Genomic DNA, 16,269 nt, shown 5'->3' on the forward strand with positions numbered 1-16,269 from the left:
CAAAAAAAATAAAATACCTAGGAATAAACCTAACCAAAGAAGTGAAAGACTTATACTCTGAAAACTACAAGTCACTCTTAAGAGACATTAAAGGGGACACTAACAGATGGAAACTCATCCCATGCTCGTGGCTAGGAAGAATTAATATCGTCAAAATGGCCATCCTGCCCAAAGCAATATACAGATTTGATGCAATCCCTATGAAACTACCAGCAACATTCTTCAATGAACTGGAACAAATAATTCAAAAATTCATATGGAAACACCAAAGACCCCGAATAGCCAAAGCAATCCTGAGAAAGAAGAATAAAGTAGGGGGGATCTCACTCCCCAACTTCAAGCTCTACTATAAAGCCATAGTAATCAAGACAATTTGGTACTGGCACAAGAGCAGAGCCACAGATCAATGGAACAGACTAGAGAATCCAGACATTAACCCAGACATATATGGTCAATTAATATTTGATAAAGGAGCCATGGACATACAATGGCAAAATGACAGTCTCTTCAACAGGTGGTGCTGGCAAAACTGGACAGCTACATGTAGGAGAATGAAACTGGACCATTGTCTAACCCCATATACAAAAGTAAACTCAAAATGGATCAAAGACCTGAATGTAAGCCATGAAACCATTAAACTCTTGGAAGAAAACATAGGCGAAAACCTCTTAGACATAAACATGAGTGACCTCTTCTTGAACATATCTCCCCGGGCAAGGAAAACAACAGCAAAAATGAGTAAGTGGGACTATATTAAGCTGAAAAGCTTCTGTACAGCAAAAGACACCATCAATAGAACAAGAAGGATCCCTACAGTATGGGAGAATATATTTGAAAATGACACATCCGATAAAGGCTTGACGTCCAGAATATATAAGGAGCTCTCACGCCTCAACAAACAAAAAACAAATAACCCAATTAAAAAATGGGCAGAGGAACTGAACAGACAGTTCTCCAAAAAAGAAATACAGATGGCCAACAGACACATGAAAAGATGCTCCACATCGCTAATTATCAGAGAAATGCAAATTAAAACTACAATGAGGTATCACCTCACACCAGTAAGGATGGCTGCCATCCAAAAGACAAACAACAACAAATGTTGGCGAGGCTGTGGAGAAAGGGGAACCCTCCTACACTGCTGGTGGGAATGTAAGTTAGTTCAACCATTGTGGAAAGCAGTATGGAGGTACATCAAAATGCTCAAAACAGACTTACCATTTGACCCAGGAATTGCACTCCTAGGAATTTACCCTAAGAATGCAGCAATCAAGTTTGAGAAAGACAGATGCACCCCTATGTTTATCGCAGCACTATTTACAATAGCCAAGAATTGGAAGCAACCTAAATGTCCATCAATAGATGAATGGATAAAGAAGATGTGGTACATATACACAATGGAATACTACTCAGCTATAAGAAAAGGGCAAATCCAATCATTTGCAGCAACATGGATGGAGCTGGAGGGTATTATGCTCAGTGAAACAAGCCAAGCGGAGAAAGAGAAATACCAAATGATTTCACTTATCTGTGGAATATAAGAACAAAGGAAAAACTGAAGGAACAAAACAGCAGCAGAATCACAGAACTCAAGAATGGACTAACAGGTACCAAAGGGAAAGGGACTGGGGAGGATGGGTGGGTAGGGAGGGATAAGGGGGGGAGAAGTAGGGGGGTATTAAGATTAACATGCATGGGGGGGTAGGAGAAAAGGGAGGGCTGTACAACACAGAGAAGGCAAGTAGTGATTCTACAACATTTTGCTATGCTGATGGACAGTGACTGTAAAGGGGTTTATAGGGGAGACCTGGTATAGGGGAGAGCCTAGTAAACATAATATTCGTCATGTAAGTGTAGATTAGTGATAGCAAAAAAAAAAAAAAAAAAAGGGCAGTTCCTGTGTGGTAACCTCCAAGGAGTTCTACACAAGGGTATAAAGGGCATATAAAAGTGTAGGCAAAGGGTCTGTTTGTGTTTATACAGAGGATCAAAGCCTAATTGGGCTACCCCGAAAATGAACTAAGATACGATATGAAAAAGAACTTCCAACATCTGCACTCTCTGGAAGACTCATGCCAGAAGATGATCATCAAAAAACCCCAACAAAGATCCACGCACTGCTACAGCTGTAGATGCACTCATCCCACCAGTTCCTGGACTTGCCATGGGAATGAGGAAGGAGATATCTAAGCTGGCCTGTGCATACAGTAAAACAACAAAATTGGACTGGATCTATAATGTTGGAACTCAACCAAGAATTTGGAGAAGTACAAATTGTAGCGCTCCAAAGTCTTACAACTAAAAACTATTTACTGTTAAAAGAACATATGGCATGTGAACAGTCCCCAGGAATGGGTTGTTTTAATTTGTCTGATTTCTCTCAGACTGTTCTAGTTCAGTTGGACAATATCCACCATATCATAGATAAGTTTTCACAAATGCCTAAGGTGCCTAACTGGTTTTCTTGGTTTCACTGCAGATGGCTGGTAATTACAGATATGCTTTGGTTATGTAACTATACTCCTATTATGTTAATGTGTGTGTGCAATTTAAGTAGTAGCTTAAAACCTATACATGCTGAAGTTACTCTACAAGAAGATATATCAAAGAAATAATCAATCTTCCCATGTTTTCTTCCGCCTGCTACTTCTATAGCTTTTCTTCTTCCTTCCTAATTACAACCCTTAAATAGAATTCGTGCCTCATATCAAATTTACCGAGTATCATAATTCTTCCAAGTGGTAAAGATACCTCAAGACAAATGCTGGGCATAGAAGCCACAGGGCATAAATATGCAAAGAAGTAAAAAGCTAACTTTTTCAAACAATAAGGCTTCTCTCTCACTTACCAACTTCACATTTCCCTGTATGGCCCCGGAAGATGACTGGTTAGCCAGAGACGGGTAAGATTCCTCAAGGGAGGAACAACCTAAGACAGGCACAGTCGCAGGGGGGCCATCAGGTGAGAAATTGGGGATCAACAGAGGTGAGGCTTAGAACCTCATCCCCCCGTTCTGAGAGAAATCTTTGCATACGTGGATGTTTTATTGCCCTGGTCTAGCTTGGATTAACACATAGTCTACAGGCACACACCTGATCATCTACATGTGCTCTCTTACAACACTAAACTATGTTTTCTACCTTTATCTTGTATCTACCTACCACTTCAGCATTTTATTAAAAATAATAATAATAAAGAGAGAAATGTGGTATCCACATATAAATCAAGTATAAAAACCAAATGAGTATTCATATTTGAACTGACTGTTTATAGTTCATAATGCATGAGCAAAACCGAAAGTTTCTGTGATGACTGCCCTTGTACTGTTCACTATGTAACTTATTCATTATGTAAGAATTTGTTCTACATGTAAGAACTTGTTTGTTATGCCTCAGAAGATTGGAGACTGACAAAAATTAGGCTTGGGGTGGAATAATGATTGTGCATTGAGAATTGACTCCCCTATACAGAATTTTATTGTCGTTAACAACCATTTGATCAATAAATATGAGAGATGCCCTCACAAAAAAAAAAAAAAAAAAAAAAAGGAGAGACTTCCAATGGTAAAATAAATAAGTAACCGGGATGTAATGTATAGCATAAGGAATATAGTCAAGATATTGTAACAGCCTGGTATGGTGATAGCTGGAACCTAGAATTATGTATATAAATGTTCTACCACTGTGTTGTACACTTGAAACTCATGTAATGTAATACTGTGTGTCAACTACCCTTCAATAAAAAATAATTATTAAAAAAAAAAAAAAAAAAAAAAAAAAAAGATTGTATAGCAATGATACCTTAATTTAAAAAAATACCTCTTGAGGCTTAGGGAGAAGGGGATAATAAAAAAAACAAAAAAGAAAAAGAAAGAATAGAACTATATTCCTAAACAGGTTCCCAGAGTACCTGAGAAGTGTAGGGCAACAATGACTTTCTTAAAATAGAAGACACATAGCTAGATTATATTTACTATAAACTTATATTCAGAAAATCATAGTGGAGTCTACATTATTATCAATTTTAATTGTGAAGCTAACATTGGAATTATTTGAAATACTAAAAATTATATTTAAACTTTTAATTAGCAAAATCAAACAGACTATAAATAATCATAAATTAAGGAAAAGCAAATGGACTCACTCTTCTAAGAAGAATACTACATTTTAATGCATTACAGTATGTATAAGCCTATGTCCCTCATATTCCAACAAAAGCTGCAATAATTCTGGTTGTCCACATCCATTGTGGCAGAATGGAAATGTTTCTAATTATCCTCCAGGATAATACAGTCTAGCAGGTATCATTATAAAATGTGCACTTTGTATACTTCTAAGTTTCTCAACTGTGGACAATAGAAAAGGGTAGAAAACAGCTCCATGGCATACTAGAGAAAGTTTGGAAATAGATTTTACTGAGCAACTACTACCTGTACAGAATATATATACACCATAGAGTATTATTATTGCATAATACATAAATTATAGGCCAACTGAAAGCATTATCCTCTTAAATTCCAGCTTTATTCTTTTTTCAATTTATTTAAACTAAAACAAGTCACCCATTTCTCCTACCCTCTGCCCCCACCTCCGGCAACCACCAGTCTGCTCTCTGCATCCACGAGCTTGGCTTGTTTAAATTTATGCATTTTCATGTTTATATGTATATTATATATAGATTTTTTTTAGCTTCCAGATATAAGAGGGATCATATGGTAGTTCCCTTTCTCTGACTTATTTCACACATAATGCCCTCAAGGTCTATTCATGTTATTGCAAATGGCAAAACCTCACTTTCTTACAGCTGAATAATACTCCATTGTGTATACATATTTTTCATGCATATATACACATACACACGCACATACCTGATCTTTATCCACCCATCTATCAATGAACACTTAGATTGTTTCCCTATCTTGGCTATTGTAAATAATGCTGCAATGAACATGGGGCTGTATTCAGAAATTAAAGTGTTTTTCAGATAAATTAAAGTTCTTCAGATAAACACCCACATGTGGAATTGCCAAATCAAATGGTAGTTCTAATTTTTTGAGGAACCCCCACACTGTCTTCCATAGTGGCTGCCCCCACTTTACATTTCTACCAATAATGCACAAGGATTCCCTTTTCTCTACTTCCTCACCAGTACTTGTTATTTTTAGCCTTTTTGATAATACAGGTATGAAGTGATATTTCATTGTAGTTTTGATTTGCATTTCCCTGATGACTAATGATGCAGCGCATCTTTTCATCTACTTCTTGGTCATCTGTGTGTCTTCTTTGGAAAAACATCTACTCAGATCTTATGCCCATTTTTTAATCGGACTGTTTTTGTACTACTGAGTTGAATGGGTTTTTCATTTATTTTGAACATTAGCCCCTTATCAGATACATGATTTGCAGATATTTTCCCAGTCCGTAGGTTGCCTCTTCACGCTGCTGACAGTTTCCTTTGCTGGGCACAGCTCTGTAGTTTGATGTAACCCACCTGCTGTTTATGTTTCTGTTGCTATTGCTGGTGCTTTTGATATCAGATTCAAACATTATCACCACGACCTCTGTCAAGGAGCTTACTGCCTGTTTCCTTCTAGTTTTATGGCTTCAGGTCTTATGTTCAAGTCCTTAACCCATTTTTAGTTAATTTTTGCGTATGGTAAGACAATGGTCCAGTTTCCCCAACACCACTTATTACAGAGCCTGTCCTTTCCCCAATGTGTACTCTTGGCTCCTTCATCATAAATTAATTGACCACATATGCATCAGTTTATTTCTGGGCTCTCTATTCTGTTCCAATCATCTGTACATCTATTTTTATGTCAATACCACACTATTTTAATTACTATGGCTTTATAATACAGTTTGAAATCAGGGAACTGCCTATTAGTAAAGCTTAATTGATTGTGTTCGACTGATAACATAAAGGGAGAAAAGAAACATCACAAAACAATATCACCAATTATATGACCAAACAATTTAGGAGTCCTAGAAGCACTTCTATTTTTCTGCAAAGACAGATTACAAGTCTTATATGCTAAATATTTTGAAGGAGTAAATCCCCACTATTTTTTCTTAGTCACATTTTTTCAGCAATTGGTTTATTTTTATATTACTTCCCTGTAACTATTGAAATCAAACTGTTAAGTTTTACATTAAGACAAAAATAAAACAGAAACGACTCACTCACCCACACACTACACAATTTCAGGGTTACCCTGAGCTACAGCTTGACCCAGGCCCTAGGGACAGCTCAAGCAGAGACAAGAGAGGCACGAAACCTGCTGCCATGGGAGCCGAGCTCCTTGGCTACCTGAAAAACATCAAAGCCAATTTCAAAGGAGAGATTTACTTCCACTGCATTAGTAAAATATACAATGGATTTTGAAAGTAATTCCAAGGAGTTTCAGAAAGGCTTTCAGCCAGAGGGGAATACAGACGAAATTGATTGTGTTAGAGAGGTGTGATTATGATCTGATTTTTTTTTTAATTTCCACAAATACCCTATCTCATATAATTTTGTTCTTCCATTTGTTTTGCTCTCTCACAAATTGGAAGGTTTTTTTTTCAACTATTTAGGATCCTTAGTTTTCCATTTACCTGCCAGGAGGAGGCAGATGCTGATGGTACAAAACAGCCTGCCAAGTGTAGTTCCCACTAAAGGGTTCCAAGCTGTTTCGTGAGGGACACCCAAATGTCAGTATCTCTAAGTCTTTCCTGGTTTTGGTTCACGTTCTCCAGAAAAGTATCCACTACTCTTCTGGCAGGAAGGGAATGAAGTGGGTAAAATCCCACTCTAGGCGCCAAGTCAACATGCTGCACTCCATTTGGAGCCTTTTATCCTAGCCCTCGTCCCAGCATGCCCCCTCCACTGACCTGAGAGCTCACACAGGAAGCCCTACTGATTCAGACTCTACAGGAAACAGAATCTAGCATTAACCTGGGAAGGGACGGGTAAGTGTCTCATGACTGCATGGCCAAGGAGAGGATCTGGGCATAGAACTCCTTCCAATCAGTCCTCTTGGTTGTCTGCCTTCAGAAACACCTGGCATTTCAATTCTTCCTAAGTGTTCCCAAGGTTCTATGGCAAGAACTGGCTTTTTTCTGGAGTTCTCCAACGGTAAAGCCATTTAGCCTCCAGCATTCACCAATCAATTAAATTCACCATTATTCAATTTCCGACTTGCAAAATGTTATTAACATTGTGCTGCCTTTTCCTCTTCTAACCTAATAATAAACCCACGACTTTTTTAAAGTCCCTTTTCTGATATTTTACTGGGGTTTCAGGAGAAAGCAAAGATAAGCATGCATGTTCAATCTACTAGGAGAGCAAGTCTCACTAAATAAATGAGTTTTTTAAATAAATTTACATTTGACTATTTTATAAATGTACTTAAGCAAACCTTTACCTGGACTTGTCAAGCCCCTATTCCCTTTTCTACTCTCCAGAGTGGAGCTAACTGGTTACCATGCTCCTCAGACCCACATATCTTGCTCTCCTCAGCCCTCCACAGATGTTGTGCCTCCTCCTTTCCCTCCTTCCCCTCCGTGTCCACACAGCTGCCCACTCGGCGCACAGCTGGTCTGCTCTTCCGAGGGAAACCCCCATGCTCCCTCTGGGCTCTTGATGCACTGCCTCCTACTTCCCTAAACCTTCCTTCCAATTTCTTCCTTCCCCTACCCTCCCACTTTTTTTTTTTTTGGTATCATTAATCTACAATTACAAGAAGAATATTATGTTTACTAGGCTCCCCCTTCACCAAGTACCCCCCACAAACCCCATTACAGTCATTGTCCATCAGTATAGTAAGATGCTGTGGAATCACTACTTGTCTTCTCTGTGTTGTATGGCCCTCCCCATGCCCCCCCCCACACACATTATACATGCTAATCTTAATGCTCCCTTTCTTTTTCCCTGCCCTTATCCCTCCCTTCCCACCTATCCTCCCCAGTCCCTTTCCCTTTGATAACTGTTAGTCCATTCTTGGGTTCTGTGATTCTGCTGCTGTTTTGTTCCCTCAGTTTTTCTTTGTTCTTAGACTCCACATATAAGTAAAATCATTTGGTACTTGTCTTTCTCCACCTGGCTTATTTCACTGAGCATAATACCCTCTAGCTCCACCCATGTTGTTTTCTTCTTATGGCTGAATAATATTCCATTGTGTATATGTACCACATCTTCTTTATCCATTCATGTACTGATGGACACTTAGGTTGCTTCCATTTCTTGGCTATTGTAAATAGTGCTGTGATAAACATAGGGGAGCATCTGTCTTTTTCAAACTGGGCTGCTGCATTCTTAGGGTAAATTCCTAGAAGTGGAATTCCTTCCCCTCCCACTTTTTTGCTTCTATCTTTAGTATCAATCTCTAAAGGCCTCTTTCCCTCATTTCAAAAATTAAAAAAAATATTTGTAAAGAAACTATAACTGACTTTCACTGGCAACAGCATAATGGGATAGTTACCCCAAAGAGCCCTCCTGTACAAAACAACTAGTTCTTGGCAGAAGTATACTTTTTAGTGCATTGACGGGCTTCCAGAAAGTAAAGGAAATCTCCAAGGACCCCAGCACCATAACTAAAAAGAACCACCACAAACGAACAAACTGTGGCTTGAATCCAGAGTAAAATACTGGGCACTATGCAAACTCTAAGGGTAGGATGACCCTGAAGATGAATGCCAACAGGAAGCCTGCCACCAGGAGGCTAAGCCTTCAGCCTTGCCCCTGGGAAGCTGAACCTGAGATACCACATTAAGAGAAGAACCTTTAAAGGAAGCTTAAGCGCACTCAGGTGGTACAGCCCCTGGACTCCTTCAGAAGCCAATGCAAATCCTTCCCTAATCTGGGGTGTGACATTAAGACCAAACAAACAAAAACTGACAATCAACATCATGAAACACCCATGGAACAAGCCACCATAAGTGTTTGCAGAAACAAACATACACCCCTAAGGACTTAAAATACTGGATCTGTGAGATAAAAATGTAAAATAAATATCAGGCAAGAATGGGACATGATACCAACAGAAGGAAAAACTCACACTGAAGGTGAAGGTGAAGGGAAAATGGAAATAAGTTTGTCTAGGGCTGGCTTTGTCCCCTTTGACTATTCTCAAAGGCACACAATAGCTGAAAGAGCTATCTTTGCATAATGATACAAATTCTAGCAAATGATTTACTACTGCATTACACAGCCTATGGGAAAATGTTCAAATATGAAATCCTCACAAATTCCACTTACAAACTGAGAGCTTACTGAGATTGACATTACCCTCACAAAGAAGTTTCACTGAGTATTCCAGCAACATCCTCTGATCATAGCATTATTACAATAACTGGAATAAAGACAAGATTCTGCATACCATAGTAACCCAACAGTCCTAAAATGCCTCCACTTGACTTTGCACAATTGTTTGTAGATCGTCATGTACTTGTGTCAATTCAACCTTCAAACAATCTGTACTACTCTATATTCTCTATCCTTTCACACACCCAATTCAGATAGTCATACGTTAGCTGAGAAATGGATGTTTTCAACTACTGCATAGTGAGATTCCATTTCTTCCCATTCAACAGTACCTGTGTAACCATTTAATTTTATCAACTGTATAAAGACATTGAAAATTGTAAAAAGATATTGGCAGAAAATGTAAAAAGTGCCTATACCACTGATAAGTAGAAATCTCAAACTAATAACATGTAAGACTTAGATGAAAGTAATTCCACATGCCAAAAACAGCAGGTCTTAAACCTTACAAAGACAGTCATTGGGCTTAAGTTTGGTAGATAAACAGTAGGCTCAATTCTAAATGAAAAGAAGAAAATGAAAGAGCATACACAAAATCCTGAATTGCTAACACTATATTAAAAAAAAAAAAAAAGGACAGTTTGTCAGTACAGGGCAGAATCAGCAATCAACACATCTCACAGATGGCTTTTTCAGTGAGACAACCATTTCGATAATGTGGCCCATTACTGAAAGGTGTCATTTTTACAGTGCTCTTACTTGAGGTTACCTAGGATGTACAAAACCATGCTTCTCAAACTTGGTGGAGGTGGGGTTGGGGGGTGGAGTTACTAAGTATTCTGGGAGACTATTTGTCCCCAAAATAAACACAGTATATCTCTGAAGTGCATCAATTTACTCGATGGTAAGTAATGAAAATAAGTTTTTACTTAAATAAACATGGTATCATGTTAAAGTACATACAGTAGGCATAATTTTTATGACATTCAAAACAAAGTGTTAGCTGTGCAGGTGCTGGCTGGACTATACTCTCAGGCCCTATGGGGATAAACATTCACTCCATTCTTTATGCTCAACTTTCCTGGAAGGTCTGCAACTCACCAAGCAGGACTGTTTAGGTACTGCTGATACTACAGAAACAAAGTCCAGCATTAACAAAACTAACACATGCAAGACACAAGTCTGATTAAAAGTGCTATTTCAACATCAGTATATATTTAACAAATATAGAAGGTCATTATCAAAGTAGTAAACAGTTCATCTTTTAAACACAAAATCAAGATATAAAGCTCTATATGGGTAAAAAAGCCTGATGAGGACACAGATCTGTTTTGAAAAATGAACCCAGGAAACACAGGAGCAACACTGCCTTTGCCTCAGAAAGAGCTAAGTCCCTGTGATGTGTAGATGCAAAATACTGTATTTGCCATATTTTATTTGTTAAGAATTTCATTCTGCCCCACTACTTGGCAGGTTGTAAGTTTTAATGCTATTGAATGAAACACCAGCAGCTGATCTTAAAAACTACAGGCCCTCCTAACTACTGGAGGGCAAAAAAAAAAAAAACAAAAAACAACATTAGCAGTATCAGAAAAATGGTAACCTTTCCCTTTATCTTCAGGAAAAGAATACACACCTCAGCACCATAAAACTGTCCTTGACAATACTTCTCATCAAGTAGTCATGAAGACACCCACACTCAGAGACTGTTATGACCTATGAAAGTAACCTTTAAATTTATAAAATCTGTAATTCTGGTTGGTTGTCTTCGATAATAATGTTTTTCCCAATAATACTATTTAAATTGATATCTGTTTTTTGAAAGAAATACTTGTGAATTTTATTTATATTTTCCATAAGCATGTAAGTCAAAATAAATAAAAGCCTCAATCCTACTAGCTTCCTTACTAAAAAAGAAAAAAAATTGAGTCTCAACTCATTTAAACTAATATAGGAGAAAAAAGAGTGACAGTGTCAGGTTATTTAAAAAAAGAGTTATGAGACGAAAAAGGGACTTCTCAAAATCATACTTTTATTCCTCATATTTTATCTTTATATGTCACACATGCTATCCCTAGAACATCTTCAAAGGCAATACTTACTGTAACTGCCAGGAGATTTTTCTTCATAAGTAAAATGAAGTTGTAATTCCTCCTCTGACATCTCACAGATGAATACTTTCAGCAAACAGCAAATAATAAACAAAGCATTGTGTGTCTGCCAAATGAAGATGTGGCTAAAAGACAGACCAAAACCACACAGGCATCAATATTTCATCAGAAGCATGATCACTTTATTTTTAGTCCATGATTCCTCAATCATTTTGTCTATTCTGTTTGTAATATAAGAACAATGTCCGTATACTTTAATGGCCCATGATTTATTACATTGGACCAATGATAACTATTGCAATTTACTTCATATTTCATTCTGTGGATTTTTCTTAGTCAACTTAATAAAAATATTTTCCTTTAGGCATGACTGCACTTTGTTCTTAATGGTTATCCCACACACAGGCAATTCAAAGCAAAGCTAAAAATTCAAAAAGTTATATTAAGACAGAGAGAACATATACAAATACACAACCTAAATTTTAAATGGGCCATCACCAGCAACACAGTACAACACTTGCTATTTGTATGAGTAACCATGAACTCTAAGAAAAATTTTAATTGGATTCAATATAATTTGTTTGGAAGCAGGGCACTGAATCTTTTAAGAGATTGCTATCCAAAAATGGTTTAAAAAATGCTTAAGTGCATAAAAGGTTAACCTTCCATTAAATCTAATTTAAAACTATAATACTTAATCTGAACTTTCACCTAATATGAAAAAAATAAAGGAAACAGATGTGGAATGAAGTAATACTCAAACTAAGTCACGATTTAAACTAGATATGACCAGCAGCAATCGGGGAAAAATTACCTTTGTAACAATTACATCACTATTAATCTTCTTAAAGAATATATTTCTGAAGATTGTCTAAAATGCTGAAATCAAACAGATTCCAGAATTTATAACTTCACCCTAATGACAGGGACAGTAAATTAAAACCTCTTTTTTATTTTTTCCTTTAATAATGAGAATAATTCCTTTGTAGCTTTCAAAAGATTATAACCTCTTTCTACCAATAAATGAAAAATACTTGTATTACTAAGGATGAAGAAAACAATAGCCCACTTACTTCTGACATTCTGCTGAAAGTTTTAGCTCTTTGGTTCTAGAAAGGAAGACCTTAATTAGTGCACCAAGGTTTCCTGTTCGAGGATTGTTTTCAACTGGGAGAGAAGAAAAGGTTTTAAAGTTAAAATAAAGAACTAAAATAAAAGTGAACATATTACAACATTTATAAAACCAAATGTCAAGTTGAAGTTGCTTGTGGACAAATCTTATTATCAATTTCATATCTAATTAGGAAAATAACCAATGAGAAACTGCTGCTCGGTCTTTCTGGACAAAAAAAAAAATGATTTGCAAACTGAAGGAACAAAACTTCAGACTCACAGACTCCAAGAAGAGACTAGCAGTAATCAAAGGGAAGGGGTTGGGGAGAGCAAGTGGGGAGGGAGGCATTATAATTAACATTCACAATAAAAGTAGGTCATGGGGAAGGCAGTATAGCACAGAGAAGACAAGTAATGACTCTATAGCATCTTACTACACTGATGGACAGTGGGGGAGGGGGGACTTGCTATACGAATGAATGTTGAAACCACAATGTTGCTCATGTGAAACCTTCATAAGACTGTATATCAATGATACCTTAATTTTTTTTTAAAGTAAGCAAATAAAAAACAAAATACACACACACAAAGTTGGGAGGTTGAATTCTGTCTCTAATGCCTGAATGCTTGAGCTCAAATATTGGTCTTCTCCTGCCCTTGAACTGGGACTTAGAACCTTGGCTCTTTAGACTCGGGCTGGAATTTATACCATTTGCTTTCCTGGGTCTCCAGCTTGCAGAGAGCAGATCATGGGACTTCTCAGCCTCCATAATCATGTGAGTCAATTTCCTTTAAAAAATATATCTCATTTTATATGTATATATAATATACACACACACATACATATATATGTGTGTATGTGTATATCACACATACCTATACACACACATACATTCATGTTTCTCTGAAGAACCCTAATACATCATAGAAGCACACAAGTTAAGAATTCATCAGAAGGAAGAGAACATTTAGCCAGAACCTTTCATTTTGCTGATGAAGTAAAACAGTCCCTAAAAGATTAAGTTTTGGAACCAAAGTCAACAATATGTCAGTGACAAATGCCTAGACTCTTTGTTTTCAAACTGTGAGATTACAACGTTCTGGATTATTTGTCTCTTGAAATGCATTTTTAACTATTTTAAAAATTAGAAATACAAACACTCAACAACACTGGCCTGTGCTGCCATTAGAGTTCATTTTCATTCAAATCTAAGAACTATGCTTTTGCTGCCATCCCTGTGCACATATTTGAACTTCTAGAAAGTGTTTCAAAGAGTTAGAAAAATGGAAGTTCTCTATAATTTTGTAAAAATCTAAGTCTGTACATACATACCTTAAAAAATTGTACATGGGAATAAGTACACAATTACAGCATACCTGCCTTATGCTCAGTAACTATCAAGTTAACACAGATCTACCTGCTGGCTGTGTGTTTTTATCCCAGCTTGAGAGTCAGTGCAAGTAACAGCATAACTTTCTTGTGATAGAATGTCGTAGCACCTTGCTATTCCAAGTGTGGTTCATGGACTAGTGGCAACAGCATTACCTGGGAGCTATAGAAAGTACAGAATACCTGGTCTACTCTACACCTACTTAAGTTGACAGACCCTCTCAAAATGTAATGTGCCTTTAAATCACGAGGCAGTTATTACAATTTACATTCTGGTTTCCCATGTGTGAAGTGTGACCTGAGATTCTGCACAGGTCTCCCAGGTGATGGGATTGCTGATGGCTGAAGAACCCCACTGTGAGTAGCAAGGTGCAACACTGAGTTGGAGGGCTGCAGAGATAGGAACAACAGTGATTGAGATATTCAAACTGGGAATTTTAGAATTCCCTCACATTTCAAGCCAAGGAGTAAGAGTAAGGGAAGATTCCATTTAAATGAAGCAAAACCTGAACAAAATAAAACCTTCCTGGGTTTTGGAAATTAGGTTAGAAAACATCAGCCTGCCTTTAAGCTAAGATAACAACAGATTCAAGAAGCACCTACAGGATCTGCATAAGGAATAGGGTCAATGAACACACCCTCTCCAGTAGCAAACACTGCCTTCATGCATACTCTTTGAGTCCTTCCCCTGCTTTACTTTTCTGAAGACATATTATTATGTAAACACATCTGTTCATTTATGGCCTAACTCCTCCACTGAGACAGATCCATGAGGTCAGGGACCTAGATCAGTCTTTTTTGTAGTCTCATCCCCAGGTTATAAATTAGAGCCTGTAATATAGTAAATGCTCAATAAATATTTGCTGGTTTGATGAATAAGAAAACAACAGTAATAATGGAATAAGGAAGAGGTTATGCTGGAACCTCAGCAGAAGAGATGAATCAAAACTGTCAAAAGAATTTTAGTATATAAGCATCATCAAGGAAGAGAGAAAATCCATCACCTATTTTAAAAAGAAAAACAAAGCCACTGGGGAAAACATAATGAAATGACAGCAGGCTGACATCTAGGAAAAACAGGAATGATTAAATATAAGCTACAAATGCAGTAACTAAAAGATGTTGCTAGAATCTTAAAGAGGAGAACTGTAATGTATAAAACACTGAAAAAGAGAAGAAAGGTATTTTCTTCTCTTGTACAGAAAAGAACAGAACAGAGACAAAGGAAAAAATATAGAAGGCAAGGAACAGGCATCCAACCTGAATGTTACAGGTAACTCTAGGGGTGGGGGGGGCGAAGAAACTACAACACAAGTAAGATGAAAACCATAACTAAAGACAACTTCAGAATTGAACTTAATAAGCCAATAAAGAGAACTCATTACAAGACAAAGTCATAAAGAAAAAAAGTATAATGAGAAACATTTCATTATGGTTCTCATTATATAAGGAAAGTCTTATAAACAAAGAGGCAAAAAGAGAAAAGGTCTCAGGCTTCCTTCTGGGTTAATATTAGATGACAGGATTGACCACCACCTACTGGGTTTTGAGAGAACTGATAGTAAAGTTTATGTACAGAGAAGTTGTCTGTCACGCTTCACTGACTCCTGCACTGTGAGTAATAGGAAAACGAATCCAAGAAACTCAATGCAAACAGCAAATGGAGAGCTAAAACAATCACGAACATGTTAGCAGCTGCTTGATGCTGGGGAGACAGATTGAAAGTTGACGTTAACTCCCATCAAATTAGAGGGACTCAGTTACTGCCTCGGACTTTCCACTGATGCCCGAGTGCCATGCCTGAGCAGTAAGAACCACTTCTCATGACTAAAGGCAACACCCAGGCCTAAGGAAAACCCAGAAATAGTAACAGGAGACCCAGGAGAACAGGTGAGAGAGAAAGGGGCAGAAAAATATCTGAAAAAGTTGTGGGAAATAAAACCTCCCTTTATTTTTCAGCGTTCCTGTAAAAAAAAGCTTTCACCACCTCCCCTGGGTCAGGGGAACATGCTATGAAGTGAGAGACTGTCTCCTTTCACTTCTAGAAACATTTCACACACCATAAGGATTAGAACTGTAGCTGTGTGTTCAACACCTCTGCTATCTCACCAAAAGCCAAGCACTTACATTGCAAGGTAAGCAGCCAGGCTCACTCCAAAGGTACAGGAGAGACTGGAGTATTAGCTTCCTAAGTATGTGTACGTCAAGGTCGAGTGAGGCCCAGACTTGGAGACATCTCTGGGTTTAAAATGCCAAGACAAGGAGTTAGTGCAGGTATCTGGCTCCTGAAGAGATTTTATTTACATAGCAAAGGGATGGAGTAAATAGGAGGCCCTTTCAGAAGCTGAGGGGGACAGATAACACCTTCCCCCTTATAAATGGGGAAAATATTTTCCTCATCCCTTACCTATA

The 16,269-nt window shown here is 37.6% G+C and overlaps 1 protein-coding gene across 4 annotated transcripts in view; it reads right to left on the bottom strand.

The window, feature by feature from the left end:
* The window catches only part of DYM (dymeclin), a 439,846-nt gene that overhangs the window by 356,699 nt on the left and 66,878 nt on the right, over positions 1-16,269 (bottom strand). For 2 of the 4 annotated variants that reach the window (XM_036918624.2, XM_036918623.2), the window contains exons 4-5: positions 12,428-12,521; positions 11,346-11,479 (exon numbers count right to left, since the gene is read on the bottom strand). The exons of the other annotated variants lie outside the window; for them this stretch is intronic. In XM_036918624.2, the coding sequence (XP_036774519.1) occupies positions 11,346-11,479; positions 12,428-12,521 (228 nt within the window). The remainder of the gene's footprint in view (positions 1-11,345; positions 11,480-12,427; positions 12,522-16,269) is intronic. 4 annotated transcript variants of the gene reach the window in all.

This window comes from Manis pentadactyla, chromosome 6, assembly GCF_030020395.1.
Source record: "Manis pentadactyla isolate mManPen7 chromosome 6, mManPen7.hap1, whole genome shotgun sequence".
Taxonomy (NCBI): Eukaryota; Metazoa; Chordata; class Mammalia; order Pholidota; family Manidae; genus Manis; species Manis pentadactyla.